At 38.4% G+C, this 26511-nt stretch overlaps 1 protein-coding gene across 1 annotated transcript in view; it reads right to left on the reverse strand.

Moving 5' to 3' along the window:
• Positions 1–19413: 19413 nt before the first annotated feature.
• LOC109610977 (collagen alpha-1(XV) chain-like) overlaps positions 19414–26511 on the reverse strand; it is a 220383-nt gene continuing 213285 nt past the window's right edge. The window contains exon 5 of the mRNA XM_020031721.2: positions 19414–26353. Coding sequence (XP_019887280.1) covers positions 26255–26353 — 99 coding nt within the window. The 3' untranslated portion in view covers positions 19414–26254. The remainder of the gene's footprint in view (positions 26354–26511) is intronic.

The following is a 26511-nucleotide window of genomic DNA, read 5'->3' on the forward strand; positions in this document are numbered from 1 at the left end:
ATGCGTCACTTCTCCCTCCACATTCTTACTAGCGCGTCTGATAAAAAAAAAGAGAAGATAGATACCGACAAGGGAAGGTTTTTAGGTGTTACACTCGGATTTCAAAAATTTTTTGCATGCAGGTAGGGAGGTCCCCAAATAGAAGAAAAATTATAAAAGTAGCGGCCCAAATGCATATTTGCGCGCTACGTGCGCAATTTTCGATGTTAGATTAATTACTCAAAATGCCATTTCCAATCGAATTCTTTACATTTTTATTTCACCTAATGCACATTTATATTGCTTTGAATAATTTTGTGTGTGTGTGTGTGTGTATGTGTGTGCGTGCGCGTATGTGCTTCTGTGTGCGTGTGTGTTTAGAAAATACGAGCGTCTAATGTAATCTCGTGCCGCGCGAGCACAGTGCGTATAAAAGGCCCATTGCTCAAAAATGGTGTTTGCATCGTAACTTTTTTAATTTTTTACTGCAACTGCCAATGCACACAATTTGGAATAATTGTACATTGCGCAAATCGTAGTTTGCTCTTTCTGCGTGATTTATTGTATACGACTTTAAGTAGATTCGATCAGAATCCATAACGAGGACATAAAAGATCTGGTCAAGGGTGGTTTTTAATTCTTTCAGTTTTAATTTTGGTTTTGATTTCTTTTTAAAGCGTTGTGCATTAGGTGAAATAAAAAATGTAAAGAATTCGATTGGAAATAGCATTTTTGGGTAATTAACCTAACATCGAAAATTGCGCACGTAGCGCGCAAATATGCATTTGGGCCGCTACTTTTATAATTTTTCTTCTATTTGGGGACCTCCCTACCTGCGTGCAAAAAATTTTTGAAATCCGAGTGTAACACCTAAAAACCTTTCCTTGTGAGATGTACCGGTACATCGATGAATTGGAAAACTATTAAATTATCTTCAAATATCGATATCTTTCTAATAATGGATATAAGAAATGTACATCAAATGTGATTAGAAAATGAGAAATGGAGATATCGAATATTTGATTAAAACACAATATCGATGTAAACTAAATTTGATTAAGTTGATTTAATCCAAGACAAGACCCGGATTATGGAATGTCGATTATTCTTCTGACATCCTTGTACTGGCGACGGATATAACGTCATACCGAATATAACCGTGGACGTCTTCTAAATTGCTAGGACGTAATTCATGACGTAACGTTATATTTCACGAGCGGTTAAAAAATCGTTGCTGCGGCTACTTGATGGCTTTACTCACAATCTGGATTCGGAGGCGGGGGCGTGATGAATGGCGGCGGGTTACTCTCCTCGCTTTTGTCTTCGTCGGCATCTCGACCGATCTGAAAATGCATTATAAGTAATGCAACGATAAAATTGTGTTACGCCACCCTGTCGGCGGTACATAATAGCGACGATTATTGACGTCGTCCCGACCATCGGTTGCCAATTCAGGATTCGATGCAGGCAAGCGAGTAAACAGTTATTTACAGTGTTTAGTTACGGAACAGTGACCGCTGTATCGATCGTTTCGCTCTGATTAGTTATTTTATATGCAAATTACGAAGGTATATATATTAAACCGCAATGTGTTGGAACGACGCGACGCGCGGAAACGTGTCGACTGTTTTTGATTAGCCTCGGCGAAGGGCTGACAAATATTTGTGACAAATGTTCATACAATATCATTGAAAGTTAAATCACGTCGAGGGGAATTTTTGTAGATGCTAGAACCCGGAGCTATGGCAAGATACGACGAGAATCAATATTCACGTGAGATGAATTTCTGATGTTACGTCATGTCACAGATGATGCAGTCTAAAAATGGAAACACGACAAATACAGTAAAATATGTCCATGATATGTCTGAGCAAGGAGTGAATTGTGAGAAAATATAATAAGATCATATACACGCGATCTCTCGTTCTTACGTTTTGTCGTGACCTAATCTTACCTTGCCGTGACTTGTCATTGCAAATTATTAGTCAGTGATATAAAGGATCGCATGCGCCAGTTGCAAATAATGCGAGTGTCCAAGTAAAGTTCCTCGGACGTGCTACCGGACCCGTCTTGTACGTTAAAAGCGAATAATACATCAAGCAGTGACGGTGATTAATGAAGTTCCAAGCCAATCAGGCAGTATGGTTAGCACACATGACACCAGCCCTAAGTGTTTTCCGATAATTATCGATAACGACGCCGCTTTATCGAGCTGAGTCGACATCCGGTCAGAATTTTTCGCCGATCAAACGTTCTTACGTTGTTGCGCAAAAAGTAACGTTTTTCGTTTCCTTTATAAACGTCTACATCTCCTCAAGTCTAAAATTAGAGAATTCTTCATATTTTCTTACTTCTTTCATATCTAGAGAAAAGAAGAGAGAAAGAGAGATATTAATGGGAAGGATATTAGATATCAAAAAGATCCTTTTTCATACTTCGCAAATTCTCATAATAATATTTCTCCAATGAGCTTTCACATTGATTTGCAATTGGTATATGAATAGCAATTGCAAATAAAATGCAAAACGCGAGCGAATTGTGCCCGCATAATTTATAAGAAATATTCAAAATGTAAAATGATATTTAAAGTGGGTTGTGCAAATAGAAGATATTTAATTTGATTTAAATTATCCACATATATAATCTCTGCAAGTTTATATATCGTAGATAAATTCCTAGAATCTATATTTAAATAACGCAATAGAGCAGGAAAATATAATCAAGTACATAGTAAATTTTCTCTCTTCCTTTCTCTTTCCTCTATTTACGCCAAAAAGAACGCTACAAATATTTTGCTACTGAAAACTAGATGCAGTGTAATTCGTTTTTCGATAGCTCGATTCGATCATACTGGATGGTCGAATTCGTGGATACCCGTTATGCTACGCGTGCGATCGCAAATAGTTTAATATTTTTGAACCATTATTTTTCTCGCAGACTGATATTTTTACAAGAGACAATCAAATATTTTTTCGAAACGGTTTAATGAAAGAAAATTACGTAACAGCTCGTATCCCTCTCAACAATAAAGATTTTTGGATCACGATTTCCCAATATTGTTTTAAATATATTCTTTTAACTACGTATTACGTGTATGTACGCTGCAGACGTTACGAGCAAAAATATGTATTTCTGAAATATGTATATCTGTCGTGCAATTGCAATCACGCGTAGCCGAATGAAACAAAAGGAATATTCGGTATGTGCTCATACATGTATGCTTTACGTTACGCGCGATCCGCTTGTTTTATATGTTCCGGGTTGATTTATAATTTCGCATTTAAATTAGTTCCATTCGTTATCATGGGCGCGGTAGCTATTTAGGACTACAGCGCACTGATACAACGGGAATTTAGGAGATAAAGTGGCCGTAATGCATACGCGAACATTATAATGCACTGTAATGGATGCTTGAGAAATGGAATATCATTATTAGATATATTTTAACAGGCATAAAAAACACCCCGCGCGTGGGTCGATCGTTATTACCTTCACTCTTGTATCCGTCCGATTCTTCCGTCAGATTTATAGCGCATTAATAATAACTCGCGACTCTTACGCTATTTCAAACATTCTGAGATTTACACGGCGCACGCCACCGGAGCGTATCGGCTTGAATAATTACACGAGTTTCGACTTACACGAGCGGGGATGCCATCACGAAACTGACGAGGACGTACGCGCCGGGAACATGCGGGCGGGCTTCTCTGTTTCGACAGTAGGGGCAGAGGAAGGGACTCGGGGGTGGCGGGAAAATTTCAACCGGCCGTCGCACGCTCGTCATGTTTAATTCGTGCTCATTTTTTCTCTTTCCGCCCCGTACACGCGAGCGGTATCGCACGCGGGCGTGTATGCATCCGCGCACATGCGTACGCGTACATATGATGGCACGAGCGCGAAACAAGCCCGCGACACCTGCCGCACGATCGCAACAGCACGTGGCGGTTGTAATGACATGTCCTCACGCGCGAGCTCTCCAGTAGAAATCGTTCACCCGGTATATACCTGATCAACCCTTCCATGCACGACCGCGCCTTCGCATCCCGCTGCCGCACATTCCCGAGGCCTTCCGCGGGAGTGGGATTTTACGGGTGAAATAAACTCCGCGTTTCCCCCGCGCGCGCGAAGAAAAGCCCCCGCGCGTGAGTTCACCCTCGTTTCCCCCTCGCTGGCGCCGCGCCGGCGCCACGACTGAACTCTGACTGAATTTCCGGGCGAGCGCGAGCGAGGGAGGATCCCGCGAAGGGATGATATGCCAGACTCGCTATCGTAAGAATACGCGTTTGCCGTCGCTTGTGTTCGATGTATCTCGCGAGCTCCGCGGTTGAATGCGGGGCGAACGACGGTGAGGGAATTGCGATCCGCTCTCGCGGAGTTTCCGGTCGTTAGTCTTCATGTGCGATCCGACACATGGTGTTCTTAATATTTAACTGCTCAACGCTAAACTAGCTAATATTTGTGGTGTCTCAAATCTCTATTCGATGGAAAATATAACTCTTATTTTTTATTCTTAGGTCGAAATAATGTATATTAAAACACACACACACACACACATATATTATATATTATTTATTTTTAAATAGTTTTTGAAAATAAACGTTTTCCAGAATAAGGCCGGAAATCGAAATTGAATTTATAAGTTAAAGTTGTTACTACACAACAGTACTATTTCGAAGTAAATGTCATCATCATGCATTTAAAATCACATTCTAAAATCTACTCCAACCTGTTTGTCTTCATTTGTACGCTAATAATATAACGTGAATACTCAGTATCATGTAATTGCGACAGAAAGCGAGATGGGTGAAATCATATTAAACAACTTACGATGCACCGAACAAAGTCGAAAAATACCGGCGAATAGAAAGACGCGAATTCGGTTGACCTAATGAATTTGGCAAGCGATAAAAGCGTTGGGAACTGGGTCGGAGCCGAACGACGCGAGTTCATCAAAATGCTATTTGACCGGTACGGATCAACGATCGCTGCGACACAAACTATCGCGCCAACTTCCGGAAAGACGTAGCCGTGCGGGTCGTCGATTCATTACGGAATTTGGAAAGCGGGGAAAGGGGTAAAGGCGAGGTCCCGTGCGTCTCTGTGCAGCGTATTAGACGCATCGCTGCAGCTCGCCGGAAGTTAGCCCACTGACCCGCGCATCCGCGTTCGCGTTCCCAGGAGTGTACCGGATAGTTCTTCTCATCGAATGTTCGATTCGCGTTCGCATCCTGTGCTCGATTTAGGATTCCGTTAAGATCGCCGCCGCTCCACCGAAAAGCCGAAAATTAGTAATAATGTGATTAATCCAAATAGTTACAGTTTTACTGAAATTAATTTATCACTGATATTAGCTTTCTGATATTACCCACGTAGAAATTGCCGAGGTTGTTTAACTGGCCCCAACATTGGCCTGGTATTGGTAGCCCAGAGTACGGCAGCGGCGTTACGCTCCGGTGTCGGATCTGTACTGGCACAATACTGGCGGCCAGTACTGCAAAGAGTTGGCAGACAGTCTTGACCCAGTACTTATTAAAAACCGGACCACGTGACGGGCCATTATAAAATACAGACATGGACCAGTACCGGTTGCGAGACGGGCCATGCTTCGGCAACCGCCACAGACCCAGCATTGGACTACATACATTGCCGATAATATATAACTAGCAACACAGGCGCGCGCTACGCGCGCTATTTTATTTTTCAATAGTCACTGAATGGCGAAGTGTGCATTTTTTTTAAAGATGATGTTGGAGGATTCTTTTCGAGGAGCATAGCCCAGGGCAGATTATCCGAGGACTCGGTAATAACAAAATTCGTAACAAAAAACTGATTTAGAATAACTTAACATAACAGTCATTGGACTACATACATTGCCGATAATATATAACTAGCAACACAGGCGCGCGCTACGCGCGCTATAAATAAAATAAGAAATAAAATAAAAATAATATAATAAATACGATTGTCAATATAACCGCACTGACAGCCACTATGACATTCTGACATTCGCAACACGAAGTTCAAGTCACACGAAATTCGTCGCGGAAAAGAGGCTTCAATATTCGATAAAAAAGAACTTCACGAAGTTAACACGGCTTTTTTAGAATAGGATTATAACAATATATTGATTCACCAGCGACCGATAGATGGCCAGATCAGGCGTGACGTTCTCGCTAGAAACATTTGCGTTATCACGTATAAATAACCATCCGGAAAACCGATTTAACATCTTTTTCTTTTAAACGCGATATTAATTCACGCGACATTTACAAAATGATTTTACTAATGTTGTTTGCATTAGTCTTTGTTTATAATATTTAAGTCACAAATACAAATTACAAATACAAATAGTACAAAATACATATTATATATATATAAAAAATACATTTATACATTAATACATTAATTGGTCCACATCTATGCCCAATGCTGGTGCAGTTATTTACCCAATACTGGTCCATATATTATAATATATCCACGTCACATTTTGTAGCTATAATATGATGCAATTCGTCAAAATAGCCCTTTTTTGCATCTTTAATTGCAAATTTCTCAAAATTGTGACGTGATGGAGCAATTTGGAAACCGGATTCGTGTTCAGCATCCAAAAAACTATAAGAAACGACTAGTCTCGTTCCGGTGTTTTTTGTTTGTTGAACTGTGTTATTGCCAGTGTCGGATCAGTACTGGCAATTAAGTACGGCATGGCGTTACACTCCTGTGTCGAATCTGTACTGGCACAATACTGGCGGCCAGTACTGCCACGATGGCAAACGGTACAGTCCCAGTATTGGACCGTTTTGAAATTTCTACGTGGGTAGTCCCTTTTTTAAATTAATCCTTTACTGATAATTGATTATAACCTATCGCATGTAGTTCTGATAAAGCATGAAGTTAAATAATCGAATCTTAATTACTCCGATAATAAAAAGTGCTGATGAATAAATAATTTTCCGGTAGTCCAATATTTATAAAACTAATGGATGTTGATGCTTGCGTTCTTCTTTTGAGAATAAACGTAACGATTTTACGTAATTTATTCATGCGCTCTCACGAAAGCGTGTCCAAATTTAATTCGGATTACGTTCAATTTCGTAATAACTGCAGATGAATGGCAACGGTGGAGTAGCGATAAGACGTTTCAGGATAGGCAAAAGTTGCCAATGCAAAATCCTAACAGAATTTTAGGGATTATCCTCTCGATATTTACGAGATTATCCGCGTAACCTAATTTCTCGTTCCTCTTTCTTTCTCTCGATTTTCTCCTAATGGCCAGCAGCTTTTAAGAAAGTTCTCATTAAAACTTTAGTCCATTATGAGGATTAGTTATAATTTTAAGAGTATGAACCATAATGTTGCCCCCACAGGAATTTACAAAATCAATAATCAATAAATTGTATAGAAGAGGTGTTGTAATAGGTAATTATTAAATGTGTACGGATTGTTTGAGATAATTAGTTCGGTAATTATTCAGTAACTCAATTTGGTGCTAGTGAAAGTATCTATAACTATTCTAGTTTAATCAAATGGATATTCGAATTCTAAAATTAATTAAACCGTAATATGATACTGTGTGCTTCGCAAAATATTCCTCCTCATAATTTTCTCGATTTTTATATAATATAATTAAAATGCGTTTTATCACACAGATTGCTCTAAAAATATAGAGAGAAGCCACGTTATCTTTTTTCAGTTGAAATCTTAAAATCTTTTCTGAAATAAAAATCTTTCCCATGAGTTTTCCTACAATGTTAAGTAAGCGAGGAAAAACAAATACGCGAAATGTATTTTTATTTCTTCTAATTTGCATAAAGTACTTTTGGAATAGATGTATAGTATAGTCATTGTAAATTACATCGCTGCTTTGTAAAATGATTATTCTTAAGGCAGCGTTGCATGCAGACGGATTTCCCATTAGTATATCACCCAAGCTTTGCATTATAACGCTTATGAGTTAGTGGCCCAGCGATGATGCAACAAATAATTAGTTAGTGTACATATTGTCAATGTAGCGTCGATTTAGTAAAGCCGGAGCACAATTTGCGATGCAGGCGTTACGTCTACCTCGTTCAAATCAATGTCGCCGGAACCGTCGAGCAAGTTGATATCGTAATCGCCAGAGCCTTCGCCGTCTGCTGGAAACTACAAAAATACTTCGTAAAAAATATTATAAAAACGTTAATAAATGAGCATCGGTGAATAAAAATTCCTCGTTAAAGGTATGTTGAACATTTTCGGTCCAAAATTCATTAGGAGCCTGCTCAAATTGTAATTTGCTGTTTATATCAGAAGCGTTTTCAGTTGAAAAACAATGAATATTTCTCGTAGTAATAGTAACGTCGCTCAATCGATTCCTTTAAAGTTTATAGAAGTGCTCGAAATCTTTCTGCTTAAAATTTCAAGTTGGAAGTTAGCTTAATTCGGTATTACCTTCGACATTCTTGATAACCTGAATAGTCATTAAATTGAATGAACATTGCAAGTTATTCGACACGATTGAATATATCAAAAATATTCAGAACATGTTTGAGCATAACACAAATTTTGTGCGTTGCTTAGAATAATGCTGCTTCGCTTTAGACAAACAAGAAGATGCTAAAGCACATTTCCACATGAATAGCGTCACGTTGCGAGAGAATTCGAAATATAATTATCTACGTTAGAATAATGAAACACAATGCACGGACATGCCGGGCACGTGAACGTATCTGGGCGAATTTAATTAATCGCATTTGAAGTAATTCGTGGCGCTTTTCTTCTCAAATAGTCGCATTTATGCGTATTATGCGAATAAAGGTGATGGCGAATAAATGATTGTATCGCGGATTATAACAGTGTTTAATTGTTAAATTCTGTATCATTAAGACTAATCGCGCCATGATATACGAATAAAATATTGAAATAAATAAAGTGTATAATCCGACAAAGTATATAATCTTTTTTCATCGCACATTATATGCCTGTTTAATATTCAAATTAGATTGATGATCAGAGATATTGGATGCGTAATTATTTATAAACAAATTGTTTATAAATTACAAAGAGAAAGAAAGAGTGCTACATGTATTAATTGTGGATATTCCGGCTGTAATTTACGTATCACGTTAATCCGTAAATTTGCATCTCGTCGAATATTACGTAAGTGTACATAATAAGGTGAATAAACATCTTAATAATTATAGAGGAAACATACATAGAGGATACCGTGTAACAATTCTAATACATTATACACGCAATTGAAAGCGTATCTTGATTTTGAACTAGATTTCATCTGATTTTCTGCATATCAGTTTCATATCATGTGTTGATATCTTTCGGTGTATTCCGATTTCCAATTTCCACAGTAATTCCCAAAATTTCATATACATCACGGGATATCCTAGATGAGCAAATATAAATATATGTGTTTGTTATATCAACATAGTAACGCGTGTCAAAACCTCAGAGAAAGTTATGCATCAGAGATTAATTAATTTATTGTACATAGTGCTCTACTGTAGGTTCAATTCCACGTGATATATGAAAATTTATCTTTCTAAGAGACATTTTAGCTCTCGATGCATTTCAGCATTTCTGATAAATAAAGTTTGCTAACAATGAGTCAATTTTCATATATAAAAAATGGTCATATATGATAGATATTATACGTATACGTATGTTATGCTTTTTTTCTCGTACTTTTGCGCTCGTTGATTTGCGCTTTAACATCGGCATTTTTCTGAAATTTCTCGGAGCCGATATCGAATAAACGTATCTTCAAGAGCGGAACACTCGAAGGAAAGAGCACTTGACCTCGATCGCAGACAAGCCCAAAATATTCGATATACAGGGATAAAATATCGCTGCATTCGCAGTGAGTATTTCGTGAGTATCGAGTGGAAGTTAGGACTCAAGTACGCAAGTATTAGTCGTACAATATGCCGATCCATCTTTTGAAAAAGCTCCTTATCATGTTCACAAGATTCGACAGATATTATTATATAATTCGTTACTCTAAAATTCGGGATTGATCGTTTTGTCGGAGAGAATTTTCGAAAGCTCATTATCTCTGACAAAGATTGAGCTAAATTTCATTCCCCGATATCGCAGCGACTAAGCTTCGGATTGAAATTTCGTTAAGATGGAGTAGCGGTTTAAATTGAACGAGACGAGTAATATTCCATTATTGTCGCTTCCAAAGTTTAATTCGCGAAAAGCCCCTCAGTTTTACCGGCTTATAGCTCGGCGGAATTATCGGTACCTCGATATTTTTGCTAACAAAGGTTCGTTGTAAATCTCGTACGAGAAAATACATCGAATAATACACGGACGATCTCGTGCAAATAATTCAATAAGAGTTTATAAATAATAATAATAAATAATCTTTACATCGTTGAAACAAATTTTGAATCAGAGGATAACTCGTATATTTTCTTGCTGATATTTTCCAATCTCACACGCAAATACACATCATGCCAGGCGCCGAGGAAGATCTCCCGAAGGATATTTTAATTTCGCGTGCTAGAAGTGCGAAGAACGGGGTTGCGCAGCGTGAATCACAGAGGTAGGGAGCGGAGAGTTGTAAAATCCCCTGAAGGAGAATGCGCTCTGCGAAGCAGCGGGGTGCTGTGAAAGGATCGGGCTTGGCAAAATATAAATCCCGCGGCACGTGAAGCGAGCGCGTGGAATCTCCGCCGGTTTACTTACGCGCGATGTTAAATAGTAAGGTAAACTGAGAAATCGGCGCACCTGCCTTGCCTCACGTTTTACGCAAAGCGATAAACGCGTTAATTAAACGTTGTTCCTTCATGCAATCGATTATTCAAAAATTTATTAATATAGACAATAACATCAAGTAAAATGTTTTCTTTTTCAAAAAAAGAAAAGGGAGGTATAAGGATTGATCGTTTCGGCCGCACGACCGTGCTATGTAATCTCTACGGCACGTAAGATTCACGGAGAACGTTAACGTTATTTCCGATTGCACGGCAAATTATCGTCGTGCGCGTACGAGCATATACATACTGTGCTTCCAAATTCATGGCCGCGAGCTGCAAATAACGATAATTCCAACTTGCCGCGAGTCGCAGCGGGAAATAAAGCGCTCGCTAACTCGATTTACGCGAGCGTCCCCCGGAGCTTCGGTTCTTTTTTTTCTCTCTGTTTCTCTCTCTTCTACCCTTTGCTGGACTTTATGCCTTTTTCGATACGCTTGTGCTTTATAGAAGGGCATTATCGGTGCTCACGCGGTCCGCGTGCGTTTAACCACGTCTGAACAAATTTATGCACGGCACGTGCGAATGCGAGTTGCTCGCGCGGCGCTCGCTTCATCTTCATGGATTCGCGATTCTTGATTAATCACGATTGTCTCGGTGTGAAATGTATTTCAGGAATTCCGCAAAAATTTCCTCGGAATTCTCTCCGACGAGACACTCTTGCGGATCGAACATTCGATGGCCGTTCTCGCTGCTCCTGCTGGATGATTAAGAAATTTGTATTTCTTGTTAGAAATTTAGCGAAGAAATCGTCTCTTTCATCATACATGTAATTTGTAACTTTAATATGTATGGAAATGTATGATGGAAACACATGGCATATCGTTCAAGTTTCAATAAACCCAAGTCCATTTTTTAATCATCTGATACGCATAACTGAATATGAAATGCTTGAAACGTAGGAGTGCCTTTCCGAGACTTATTCCGTGCAGTGTCCGATCGGGCGGACTTTACATTGACGTATTTCCGATATTTCAGTTAGATCGTAGTATGAATAATGCATAGGAAGCTCCAAGTTTGATTGGGATATCGTGAAATGACGTCGAGTACTTCGATTTTGTATTTGATTTCGTTTGATTTTAGTCTAAGAGACCTAACGATGGCACTTCATCCCGCAATCTCGTGAAATTTATTCAATAGCAACAATTAGCATTATCGTTTATTATTTATTGTTACGTCAATCATCGAACTCGATGATTATTAAACTCAAACCAAACTTTTGCTACAGAGATTGATTATTGAGTTTCTTATATAACATTTAAGCAAAAAGAACTTTTTGAATTTGCCACACTGATTTTACATTAAGCTCAGATAGCACGTAATCTGTCGGGACTCGTAGAATGCTCACTCTGCTTTCTCCTCTTTCCTCATCGTAGCTCTCCTCTTCCTTCATTTTTTTCGTTTTTTCTCTTTCGTCTTCGAGAATGTATTTAACGTCCCATGAAATTAAAATGTCGTCGCCACCGTGAGAGGAATAAGAAACTTCCATGGTTCATGACATTTACTATAATTTACTATATTTACAAATTTCCATTACTCGGTCCCTTTTAATTATTAAAAAATTTGTAACTGTGCATATTTTATATCTGTTATATATATAGACTCATACAATTATTATATATTATAATTATATTATAATATTCTGATTATCAATATTTTAAATTCTCGCAATTCTATATTCCATATAATAAGCATAGTTTTGGTGAAATATTATATGATATTAATTTATGTATTACCAATCAATTTTTATATTAATTACACTTTCTAATATCTATGTAATGATTTTTATAACTTTTTATTAACATTTTAAGTCACATATGAGATCGCGATGTGCAATATATGACATTATTTTCTTCATTCTATTACTAGCACTTATGCGGGATTAATTTAATCAAAAAATCATTTAAATTTAAATTTAAATTTAAGTATCTGCCAGACATTCGATTAAAATGCGCTATTTTAATCGATTATAATTAGAAGTCGCACACATGTATTTCATGTCCTCGATTCGTTCCATAAATTTCTTGCGTAAATAAATCCGTCTATCATGCTGAAAATACCACCCTCGATGATTAGAATTCATGGGGATCCAACACACCTCCCTCTCTCGCTCTTTCTTTCTCTTTCAACAGTTAAACGCTGTGATTTCGCCGTCGACACTCATCTCTTTGCTTTTCTCGTCCATTTGTTTCACCGCTCTCAGGGATCAGACAATCTTCGCACCTTCGCCGCGAGATACTGATCGACCCTGTCGTAACGATCCACCCGTTGTCGTGCTGTGTTTTTTCTCTGCCCTCATGTTCGTTCGTTCGTTCGTCTTCGTGCGAATTGACCTGCAGGGCACAGGAGAGCCCGGGCTCTATAGTCAAATTTCGATTATCGTTATTAGCACGGATTTTGGTGAATTCATCGACGCGTCGAATAATGCGCTTCGAGCATTTTGACACGATCATCTGATCAGTAACATTATAATCTTGATCTCTTCATTTCTTCTCAAGACAAAGAGGGAGAGAGATATATTCAAAAGAATCGCGAAAACTATTTAAGTACTTTTCATTTTTATTGCACGTTACACAACACCAAGTCTCTTCCATTTTTTATTAGTCTGCAACTGCCATTGCAAAAATGCAAAACGAGTCACACATCTATACACAATTGATCCTAACTGAAATAAAATGGATCCGCATTACAAGACAGATATTTTGTTCGTAATACAATTCGCAATCTTCAATATAGCGTAAATCGATATCTTCTCTTGACAGTTCCTTTTCATAATTCAAGTAGAAACAAGCTTTTATAGCTTCGTGACGCAGAAAACAGTTCAGGATGATTATTTTATAAATAGTGACGGTAATTCTCGAAGCATTTTATTGATAAATTAAACTTTTACTAAATTGATCAAAGAATGTTACAGATGATTGCAAACCGTTTTCAAACGACACAGAAAATACTCAACGTTAATTTTATATGTAACTCGTTTGCATTTTTGCAATGGCAGTCGCAGACTAGTCACAAAATGGAAGAGGCTCGGTGTTGTATAGCGTGCAATAAAAATTAAAAGTACTCAAATAGTTTTCGTGATTTTTCTGAACATGTCTCTCTCTTTCTCTCTTTCTCTTTCTTTCTCTCTTATTTATGCGGTCGAGTTGGGTGCAGCTTATTTCATGCCGCATGAACATCACTCAGAAGTCGCGACGCTGCTGGAAGAAATTTGATTTATATCGCCGCCATTGTTTCGCTTTCCGGGTAGAATTCCCGTCGAGAGTGTGTTTGTATGCTCACTCGTCTGGTGTCATCAAAAATTCCCTGAAATTCGTATGAGATCGCGAAAGCGCACGACTATTTCTTCTCACCATACGCCTGCATCATTTTTCCTTCGTCTCTCGGTTAATACTTAGGTAAAGGTAGCGGCGTCCTTTTTCGAGTCGTTGGGCGGGATGAAGGAGGAAAACTCATAACTCGCGAGAGCCGACGAGGGACGATATTAACCACAAGATTTGTGTCGCGATAAAAGACGCACCGTACCGAGGATCAAGATAAATGCGCTTATCATTGATGAAATTGGTCACCGTATCGACAAGCGATTCCTTTTCATCACGAATTTAATATCTTGGTTTTCTGTGTTTTTATAATCCTCGAACAGCGTATCGAGAAGCTTTACTGCTCGGCGAAATCCATTAAGCTGCAACAAAAGTGACAGCAACAATATAATTTATCGTAGCGTAATGTAGAGCACAGAGATTTGCGCGGGAAATTCTCCCATTGATGGAACAAATTGATGAATATTTTCTTTTCAAGAAAAAATTCACATCCGTCGAGAAATCTGATATGTCTGAATGTCTGATATGTCTGATGATTACTACTGGATCTGTGTCACTCTGCATTCCTGAATCGATCCATCGCGAGTATAAACATAGGTTGCTGCTTCTCTTTTTGATGAAGTAAACTGAAACGTTCAAAATGTTGGGATCAAAGTGAGAAAACGTCGATTCGCCAAATCCAATTATAATAAATGTACACTTTTCCTGACGAAGTGACTCTTCACATTCTCGAAACAATACTTCTAGCGAAAGGCAGATGGATAATGGACACTGAAGGGAGTGGTTAGTGCACTCGTGCAGAATTGCTCGCTCGCTCGCTCACGATTTCAATAACGCTCGCGCGACTTTGTTTTACTTCGCGGCGATAGTCTCGGGTCGCTGCCCGTTATCCGACATCGGTAGTCCATTTCCATTTTCAAGGTGGCAGAATCTCCCTCTGTATTTTTCGCGGGGATGCCGCGCGCGAGCGGAAAACGGCAGCACGCTCCTCCGGTCGTTCTCGAGGACGCTTCGTGCGTTTATCGATCACGACAGATTGAAAATCCCGAGTGTCGGGTCGCGAGCATTTTTACGATTCTTTGGCAGACGTTTACGTTTTATTGATTTACGCATCGCAAAGCCCTGCGAAGGCGTTCAACGTCGTGGTAATTTCAACGGCACCGCACCACGTTACGCTCGTGATTTCGAGTTACGCGCCGAGGATGCACGCGATAGATATTTCTCCGGCGCGCTAAATTAAGTGATAAAATCATAAGCGTTATCACGCGCGTTAAATCTCGCTCGGGAGATGCCGTGTCGCGGGATCTCTCCTTGCACCTTGAAACGAAGGTGACTGCGACGAAGGATGGACTTTACGAAGCGAGTTTTGCAATATGCGTTCGCGAGAACGCTGCGAGATCTTTCCCCTCGTCGATGAAAAATCAAATTTATCGGGCTGTCAAAAAGGGATGCAACAGCGACGCAGGCCCTTGGCTTAAAAAATTTTAACAAACCGACCGGATCCACCGCTCGATCATTCGTGGCACCATTATCGGGAATATCCGACACTTTAACGAGCGCGGTGCGTAACTGCTGAAAATTAAAAAAAAGGAGAGCAGTTCAAGTGGCGATAAATTCCGGTCCCCGCCTGATGCGAATCGATCAGCCGAGTTTCGCCGAATTAAATCGCGCCTGAGGCCAACTCTTAATTATCGGAACGGCGGCTTTTGCCCAGCGCGAGCGTGCACGATTAATGAATGATTTATTTTGGGAATTTTATCAGCGCGACGTTCATTAACGCCACCAGTCGGTGATATAAATATATTCGAAAGTATTGCGTCATTCGAAGCAAGAACGCCGAATATATGATGGTCAGAAAAAATATTTGTTTCGGTAGCGTCTCTCTACGGGGGAGGCCATGTTCGGGGAGCTTTGAAGTGGCAAATAACATTTCGAAGGTAATATATAGCGCAGCCACCTGGTTATATTGGATCTGCCGGTTATGCAAAATCGATTATTCTTCCCGTAGCACCGGCGGGCCAATGATCGCTTTTAGCTATTGTTAACATCGTCTACCGAGGGAACTGACCTCATCTTATTTAATCTTATTTAGGTGTTTATTCAGAATTAATGATTCTCATTATCGAGACATGTTACCTCGATGCATTTATTTGGCGGATCCTAAATCATTCTTCGATGCGATGCATCTCCGTGATGGGTTAATTAGCTACTTTGTAAGCTATTTTCCAATCAATAAATAGAGCAATTATTAGGAGTGTGATTTAGTTTTGAGGGTTTTGCAACAGATGGCTGTAGTGTCAGTTTGTTCCAATAGCTGTTTCCGATAACTGTTGTTTCTTACAGTCTTGACATTATCCATGACATTTAGTAGCATTATAGCAATAGATGCAATAACAGTCGTGTTTGTATCATCGTAAAAATGCAACTTCCGAAACAGCATTTTCGACATGCGTTGCTTTTGTTTTTTAATCAAAAGAAAACTGCGGCTGACGGTTATAGAATTCTTGTGGAAACTTATGGTGATTCTGCCCCATCAATTAAGACGTGTGAATACTGGTTTAGACGCTTTAAAAGTGGTCATACTGATGTGAAGGACAAAGAACGCTCGGGACAACCAAGAAAGCTTGAAAATGCAGATTTGCAAGCATTATTGCACGAAAATCCAACAGAATCCACTTCAGAACTTGCCAGAGCATTAAATGTTGATCGTACAACAGTTACCAAACATTTACATGAAATGGGAAAAATTCAGAAAGAAGGGAAATGGGTTCGACATGAATTATCGGAAAGTGCCATTGCGAACCGGTTGAACATTTGCATTTCGTTGATCGGCAGGCAAAAAAAGAAGAGTCTTTTGTCTCGGATCGTTACTGGGGATGAAAAGTGCATCTATTTTGATAATCCGAAACGCAGAAAATCATGGGTGGATCCAGGCGAACCATCAACATCCACTCCGAGACGCAATATTCACGGTTGAAAAGTAATGCTCCGTATTTGGTGGGATAGTGTACTATGAGCTGTTAAATCCGCATAAGACTGTCACGGCTGATCGTTATCGACACCAATTGTACAAGTTGAAGCAAGCATTGGACGAAAAACGACCAGCAATTGCGAGTAAACGACGGAAAGTGATTCTTCTTCGTGACAACGCTCGACCTGACGTTGCGTTATCAGTGAAACAAACACTATTAGAGCTTGAATGGCAAGTCTTCTCCGGACATTGCTCCATGCGATTATTATTTGTTCCGGTCGATGCAACACGCTTTAGAGGATACACACTTTCATAATTTGGAAGAAGTGCGAAAATTCGTCGACGAATGGATGAACTCAAAAGAAGAGTCATTTTATCGTCGCGGAATCCATCTCTTGCCAGAAAGATGGGAAAAAGTTATAGAAAACGAAGGAAAATATTTGGATTAAGGTATTCATTCATTATCATATTTAAATACATGCGTTTTTGAGCAAAAAAACCCTCAAAACTAAATCACACCCCTAATAAGTAGCCGGAGAATGGAAGAAAAAACTGATTCGCGTCTGAGTGTGAAAAAAGACAGAAAAAAACGCATTGTTCCGTGTCTGTATTACATCTGCCGACTGGTTTTTTAATTGTATTTGGCGATCGGGTTAACGTCCGATACCTCCCGTTTATATTGTAAAAACATGCGACGGCCCACCCCCGACTTTTCGCCTGTTTCCGGAATGTTTATCCTATCGTTACGTCGAGTGCGCATATTTCCGGACAGAATTTTTTATCGGGCGGGATTTTTTTCCAATCACTGCCATTTTCGCCGCATCACTTGTTGGATTGTTCGTCTTGTTTTTCCATCGTGATATTCGGTATCACGTCAAATAACATTAAGTGTAGCCACCAAAGTGTCGCTGAAGCATCGACGCACGCCGGAAACGTGAAGCGGCACGCATTTATTTCGCGTGTAGCTTTGAACTCCTCATGCCAAGAGACAATAAGAGAAAGAGAAAGAGAAAGAGAGAGTGATAGATGTATCCTAGTCCCGCGGGGTCGTATCAGCCCGTGTATGATCCCCGGGATTGGATAATTACCGTGACTTCAACGTCGGAACCATATCTTCTACGCGCCGTTTGAAACCTTAACGATCACGTGTCAAGATTCCCGTACATATATTCTCTCGCAACCTCTTTAGCTAATCGGGAGCGAGACTCTGAGCAAACTTTGGGGCGGATCGCATGATTAACAGCATGTTTCAAAGGATACGGCGTCCTGTTGTTTAGACATGGAAACGTATCGCGCACGGCAATTATCGACCGCACCCTTCCTCTGCCCAATAAATCGGACGTTAACGAATATCTGTTGCAGAATTATTATTCCTGATAGCTTCTTAAAGATGCTGGCTCCGTAAAAAATAGGCGGGGATTGACAAACCTCCGAATAAGGCATGAATAAGAGCTAAATTTATATGAGTTATATGTATGCATTTATTATTGCATCGTACGAACTGATTTACAATAAATGTTTAATGTGATTACATGAATTTATAACTGTTTTATATTAAATCGTCTGCAATGAGGTTCAAGTATAAAATGTTACTCGAAGAGAATTCGTTAGAAACTCATCAGTATCATTGTTTCGTGGAAAATATAAATTGTCGCGTTATAATTCCTAAACAGACTTGTATTTATTATTTTTCATCTCTATTTCAAAACTGATCACTGAAACGCGATTATTTATCAATATATCTCGGAAGGAACACGCGAGTTATTGCATAAGAGAAATGGAATTATAGCACACTGTTTCTATCGTTACAGTAAGTCAATGTATTAACAATCGCTTTTGATTTCTCTTCATCCGCGTAATTTCATCTTGAATCACGCGCATGTGAACGTTCGTAGATGCATCGCGGAGCCTGGCAATCGGCAAACCGACTTCTCGAAAGTCAAGTCCATTATTACAGAATTTGGATAGGGCGCACGAAGTTTCGTCTTTGATGTGGTCGATTGCTATTTTCGAGGGATTCGTGGACAGTTTAGGGAAGTTCGTTTAATGCAACAACTCTGAATCGAGGCGCATAGACATAGCATTTGCACATTCCACATTATACATTTATTCTGATGAACTGTTAAGAACCTTGCAAAAAATACATATGAAAATGAGAAAAAGTAACACCCTATTATAATAATTTTATGATATTCGGAGCTCTACGACATTAAAGCAGCTAATTTCACATAGAAGCATAAAAGCATTTAAAAATGTAACATAGTGAAATTATTCTAGTGAACATTTTCGAGAATTAAACAAATTAATGCAACAGCTAATTTTCGTTGCAAGAGGTAATTTTCGTTGTTTTCTTGCTATTATTTTACGTCGTTTGTAGAAATATTTCTAATTTTGAAGTTATATCTGAACTGAGAACAGAAATCGTTAAATTTGATAAAATGAAAATATTTCAAATTTTTAATAACTGCGATGGAAGAAGAGTGCGATACTATTTACTGCATAAAATTATACTTCGGTTATATCTACATAACTATGTAAAATAATATTTCTTCCAATTTCTTCTCATCCGGATAATCTCGGTTTTTTTAATACGAGATGTACCAGCAAAGTATCTTTTTTTTATCGGTATTGAGCGAATGGTGAAATGTGTGTATCACGCGTTTGTGTGAAATCTAATGTCCACTGAAAGGAAGAATTCCAAAGCTCGTGCGCGAAATTGCGGTACAGTACAAGAACACTTCCTTTGTGCGGGCGCTGTGAAATTGACCAAATACGATTTGCACGTTGATATCCAGGCATCACTTCGACTGAATCATCTCCATTTTCAAAAGAAATTTAAGAACGTCGTGGCTTTGTAGTAAAAGTCCAAACGGCTGCCGCGAATATGCGCGCTACGTCAAATCGGCAATAAAAGCCCCCATTTCCTCCGCGCATGTGTAACCCGAGAAATAAGTGGAAAATACTTCGATTAAAAAACACGGGAAAAAAGTTTGATTAGTCGAAAGCGACGCGCCGCTCCTCGCTTCGCTTTTATTTGTTTCTGTCATCCTGTCATTGCGATGCGTGATGGTGGTGACAAGTGCGTGATAAAATTTCACCGCGTGGGAAGAATCCATCAGATATGAAAAAAAGAGAGAGATACTTGTCACGGTGCATTGCAAATTGGAGTTTTGACACAAACGCGTTATCTTTTTTTCACTTAAATTCGAAAAAACTGTGCTGGAACGATAAGACCGAATAATTGAGAGTTATGATAAAGCAGAATGAAACAAAGTGGAAAACAAATCGAATATTAAGTAATATTAGGTCAATTATTTTTATATTTAATATTTATCAAAATATCATGAAGCATATTATATATTTAATATCTTTTTTAATTTCTTTTAATATCTTTAATATGAAAGTTACGTGCCTTTCAAAGATGGATGTCGTTTTTTCATAGATTATGGTTATGCAATGATGGTTGCGCAATATCTAAATAATAAAATACGATTATGCAGTACTTAAAACTACGTTTTAGGCAATTTATTTCGTTACGTGTGTCTTCACAACTCGTTACGATGAAAATGAAGAAAATGTGTACTTCGCAAATGCAATAATATGTTTTTACCATGGATAATTTTCGTTCTACCACGAGATATTCTGGATAATGAAGATATTCTGGATAATGAAGACATGGGAAACATGTACTTTCAACATTCTTAGTCGTTGATACCTTTTTATAAGCGGATCTTCGATAATGGATACAACGAAGCTCTATATTTCCTGTTTTCTATTTGTTTGCAGACGACACGATAATTATGCATTGTGTAGCTAGAATGATACTGTTATTGATACTTCATTATAAGTGTATCTCGATAACTCGTCGTTATATATAACAAAAATGGAGGATACGGGTATCCTTCCCGTTACCATGTAAAATGACATTACTGTATAACACGAGTGGCAAGAGAGATTGGAAAATGAAGAGAGGAGCGACAGAACGGGAGGAGGGGATATTTATGATGCATATCGCGGATATATCGAGCCCTTAAGGGCCATGCGTATAAATTGGACACGACTAAGGCTGGCTTATCCGTAATGAAACCATTGGCTCAAAAGAGAAAAGAATAAAAAAACGAAATGAAAAGAGAGATAAAATGTATATACCAGCGGAACACACGAGTTTATCGCGTTTAAAGCGGAAAATGAGACGTTCGCATCGACGATATGTGTATAAAATATCACGATAAATTGTTCTCGTTTCGTTCACTTCGCTGCAATTTTCTTTGCATTATTCGCGTCGCTCGCGTTGTATCTTTTGCGAATGCAGGTGAAATTCCTGTTCTGCGTGCGTTGAGAAGCATTCGCGACAGGCTCGCGATAAACGAATCGGGCGACCGATGTCGGCGAGCCGAACGACGGACGTCTGCCAACATGCCGCGGGAGAGAAAGGCCGCGAGATTATTCATTTAGCGCAATAAATTACATTCAAGCGGCGCGCTGTTTGCCCGTAAGCCGATTAGACGGGTCAGCGGAAAAACGTCGGAAGTCGAATGAAGATTGAACGCCGGTCGGACGGGAAGTGCCTCGCGACGGGATACATTGCCATCGGTGGAACGTGGTAGGCGTGCAATCGCCATCGATCGCCGGTTAATCGATCGACGCCGCATAACTGACCGTCGAGTTCAAACGCGAAATGCGTTTTACACGTTTTATTCTATTTTTGTCCCTCCCTCGAATCTGGCCCTTTTCCTTCTTCTCTTCATGTAGTTTTCGTTGTCCTTCGCGATTACGCATTTTTTCTCTTCACGGTTTGCTCTCGTCTTCCCTCTCTCAGCGTCCTTGATGGTTTATCGGCCCTCTCGGTCTCTGCTTTGATGTATCCAGCTCGGATCGGAGCGGATCGGAGCGGAGCGGCGCCGGCGTACGCAGCCAGCGTAGAGCGTTAAATTCAATCGGAAACTATTTTTTCCCCGACGGTGTGCCGGCGCAGACAAATTGTACCTCCCGCACATGTCGGTCCCGTACAAGGCCGGCATGCTCGATCCGTTATTTAGAGCTCCACGTCCGATTCGCGCCCGAACTCGATCGTGATGGAGGAGAAATGACATTTTTACGCGCTGCTCCCGTTAACAGTCGCGCGCTTATTTATGACTGGATGAAATGTGAAACAATCGCGCGCGTGTATATGCATTACAGGTCATATAAATAAAAGCGAGGCAGATGCTCTTAGCGGAGGGCAGAAGCAAAAACATTTGTCTTGAAGTAAAAGCACGAAGCAAGAAGAACTTATCCTACTTACATTTCGTGCAAATAATCTGCTTACAAAACAGCTGCTACTTGGCAGTATTCGCTCGCATTTTGTCATCGTTATCGCAGGAAGAATTAATAATTCAGATAACATGCATATTTCCGACACGATTCTAGATTTCTGAGAGAGCACGGAGAGAGAGTAGTATAGTCACAATAATATCAAGTCACGTGACTATCAATGAATCACTGTATCATCGTATAATTTAGTTTGCCCGTTTTTATCTGTTAATTTAATTTTCTACTTTCTGTTTGCATTTAACATTCATATGCATTGTTAAATGTAAGTAGATGCTTTCTAATCGATTTTTAATCGGTATTTTTTTAAACACTTTTTCTCTCAACAACAAATTGTTCTCTCTCTTCGCTTTACAGTTTATTTATATGTGACACAATATTCCTAATACAGCGATATTGAAAATTGTTTAAAGAATAATGCGTTTTTGTTTGATGAAATTCGTTTTATCTGTGGATTACAAATTTATCCGGTTACAAAGATAATTGCAAAAATTGCATTAACTCATCAAGAACGTAATTGGTTCCCGATATATACGATTTTAATGAGAAGAATTGCATAAATAGCAAAATAGCAAACTTAATTCCGGCACAATGCCAGTTAAAAAGTTTGACCTGTCGAATATTATTCTGAATAAAAAGTTTAAAATGCGACAGATATTACGCGCCAAGTATAGTCGAGGTAGTAAATGTTTGCTGTTGTATTTTGCACTTGTTTTTGGAATTGCGAAATGTTCTTGTGCACGTTAATTTTGAAATATCAACAATACGGATCGCGAGAGATGAGGAAAGAGATGATAATCACGAACGCGAATACGGTACGCATCCTCGATATTGCAATGTCTAACGAGATTATCATCTCAAGTAATGAAACGAAGAAATGAACACAATAAAAGTACGAGCGGATGACGAAAGAAGAGAACGTCGTCTTGAATAACGTAAGCTTGGTACATTCCCTTGAAATCTTAGATGCTGTGACCTAAGCAACGGTCGACCGTTTCGGATCTTAATGAAATCCTCCAAATTCGATCGATTAATTTATGCCTGAGCCGAGGCCGTGAGAACGTTGTAACGTAATGCGGCCGTGCAACACCGTTTGGATAAATCTTATCTCGTCGTCGAATTAATTTCCATCCGTGCACGAACATTCCAGGGGCGAGTCCGCTTTCTAAATTTCGTAATTTCGCGTAGCGTAAAGCGAGGAACGAACGAATGATCGGATTTAGATCGAAGTAAACCCGAGACCGCCGGTATTCGAGCGCGGACAATTACGGTTACGGTAACGTCAGTGGTGCACGAGAACAAGATAGCGGACATTCGCGGAAACTCAGGGAGAAATTTGTTAGGATAAGAATTTGTTATTACATGTAATAATGTAATGAAAGTGTAGTGCTATCGAAAGCTTGGCATAATTCCTAAGAAGATTATGTAACAACTTGCAGAAATTTCCTCGACCGAAACTGGGCTATTTTTGATGTAATTTATAGAGGAAGCTGCTTATGCACAATGCTAAAATACTACATATACAAAGTTTTACATTTATAAAAAAGAAAATAAAAACAAAAGAATTTTTATGGATTTGAAATTTTCTTTTTAAATCTTTCTTTTTTATACCGTTTGAAACGCTGTGGTTTTTTCGTGAGTTTATTTTACAAATTTTACACTTTTGGATAAATATGACACTAGAGATAGTAGATTCGTATTTTTCATCTAATTTCACATTTATTTTACATGAACAGAATTTGAACGCGATATTTAAGTTAATAAAATATACTTAAACACGTTAAAAACTCAAAATATGAAAATAAAATTATATTAAATTCTAGCTAAAAAAAAGATTGATACTTGAAACTCAAAATTAAAAGATTTGTATGTAAAGATTTATACATGCAGTTTTTCAGCAGTTTGCAATAATTTGCGATAATAATGACTTCTATTATACGTTACATGTATGGTTCATTATTTTCCTTAGTAATTTCTTGCGTAAAAGTATTATTTACAAATCACATTCTCACGTAATAATACCGTAATTTACCGTAACGAGCTTTGATGTAATCTTGCAATAGAGCTAATGGGTATGACGGGATATCTAGATCGTAAAATGGGTATAAAAAGTGTGACACTAATTAGCCGTATAGCTTTTTGCGTGATCGATTAAATTAGTCGCGTCTGATAAAACTTATCAAGGAAATTGTGAGAGATACTGTGAGTAATTAATGTGTACGGGCTTTGGCAAATGTGTCTGATAAGAACTGGTTGTGATTTTCAAATTATTTGCACAATATTTTGTCAAGTAAATATAAATTCTAGGATTCTCAGATTCGATAATGATAGGTAACAAAATTGGAAAAATTAATTTTACTTTAAGCGAAATATACACCCCAAAATACACACACACACACACACACACACACACACACACACTTAATATATAAAAACTTATTGAAGAAGAATAGTTTTCATAGACAGAAATTTTAATTAAAAGATCTAGTATATAAAAATCAATATAAAAAGTTTTTAAGTAAACTGAATGTGAATATTATATCTCATATCTAACGTGACATAAGAAATTAATAGTGACAGAAATTAGCAGTGACAGAAAATCAATGATCCCAGATATTATCGGAGCTTGTTCGCGCATTGTCTTATTGAGCAAATTAAAATGTGCGTGTGTACGTGTAGATCGGAAGGGAGATATTCGAGGACGCATTCATGCTCGAAACAATTCAACGTTACAAGAGATGGGGAGAATTGATTTAATCTTCATACTATGTATGAAGGTCATCCCGATTCTTGTCTTCCGAGACAATTAACGTGGCTGATGGGCGCCTGAAAATTTTGACGACCCGCCTCAACGTCGATCGATCCCAGGCATTATTCCTCGAGAGAGTGGTCGTTGCCCGTGCCGCTTCATAAATCGCTCGATTTATCGTTGCTGACTCACCGCGATCCATTCGTGGCACATTGCTGCCCGCAAGGGGTACCCACCGACCCCACCGGCCAACACAGGTGAGCTACGGAGAGGCCAGACCTCGAAAATTGTCGAGGACGATATCCTGTACGATAATCACGGACATAAGCGCTTATAATCGAGCGACAAAATAGTCTTGCGCAACCCCTTCGATCAAATATCATGGCATGCCTCTATTTGTGTCAATGGACTCCTGATAGATTCCTTCTGTTAGATTTGTCTGCGACGAACAATATAAATTTATACTCTTTATGTATGCGATATCATTATTTCATTTTAAGAAGGCTTATGTGCGGCATCTCACATTATTCACATAATAATAATGATTCACATAATAATTTTTAATATACGAATTCTTTAAACACTTTGAAACAATTAAAACTTTAGAGGACAAAATTCTTAGAAGTTAATTGAGTTTTACTAAAAAAGGGAATGAATGGAATAGTAAATCTTATTTTATTATTCTCTCAAGTTTATTTTAATAAAATTTAAAATTGAGATCTATCTTCCTCATTTAATTTGATGAATGAAATATTATCTAAATATGAAAGGTAAAATTTTCGCTTCTGTAAACGAAGGAAACTTTTATGAGAAATCTCACAAACATTGTATTTATTTTCATAAAATGGAATAATATTGGAGGTTTCACAGAGAGTAGAATTTAAATGAATTGAGAAACCGTAAATGTAAATCATGTAATTAAGCTATAATAAATATTCAAACACGTATTATCGATAAAAATAAATATAATTACGTAAATTCCAGAATTATCTCGAGGAATAATATACGTATATATTATTCGCATTTATTTGTTGTTAATATAGAAATATGATATCTATTTTAATATTTTATTGGATATCATTTTTCTATATTTGTATAATAAAATAAACAATGTAACAGCTGTATTTTAAATAAGTTTTTAAATAAGGTTTTCTTTACCTTTCGCTAGATATTATGTATAGGAAAAAAGTGTACTTACGTCAAAATCAGCAGTGCATTTTACAAGGTCCGGTGGATGGCCGGAGTATAGCTTCAAAGATTGCAGCAGACCCTTTAAATAAATAGCCAGGAAATAGTAGACTATCGTACGACATATAAGGTTCATTGTCTTGTCTCACGAGTCTCGTTTCTGCCTCTTCCTGTCTTCCTATTATAAGGAACACTATTCGCAAGTTCCTATTATAGTGCTTTCATTTAAAATATGTGAAA

Source organism: Ooceraea biroi, chromosome 9 (genome assembly GCF_003672135.1).
Source record: "Ooceraea biroi isolate clonal line C1 chromosome 9, Obir_v5.4, whole genome shotgun sequence".
Taxonomy (NCBI): domain Eukaryota; kingdom Metazoa; phylum Arthropoda; class Insecta; order Hymenoptera; family Formicidae; genus Ooceraea; species Ooceraea biroi.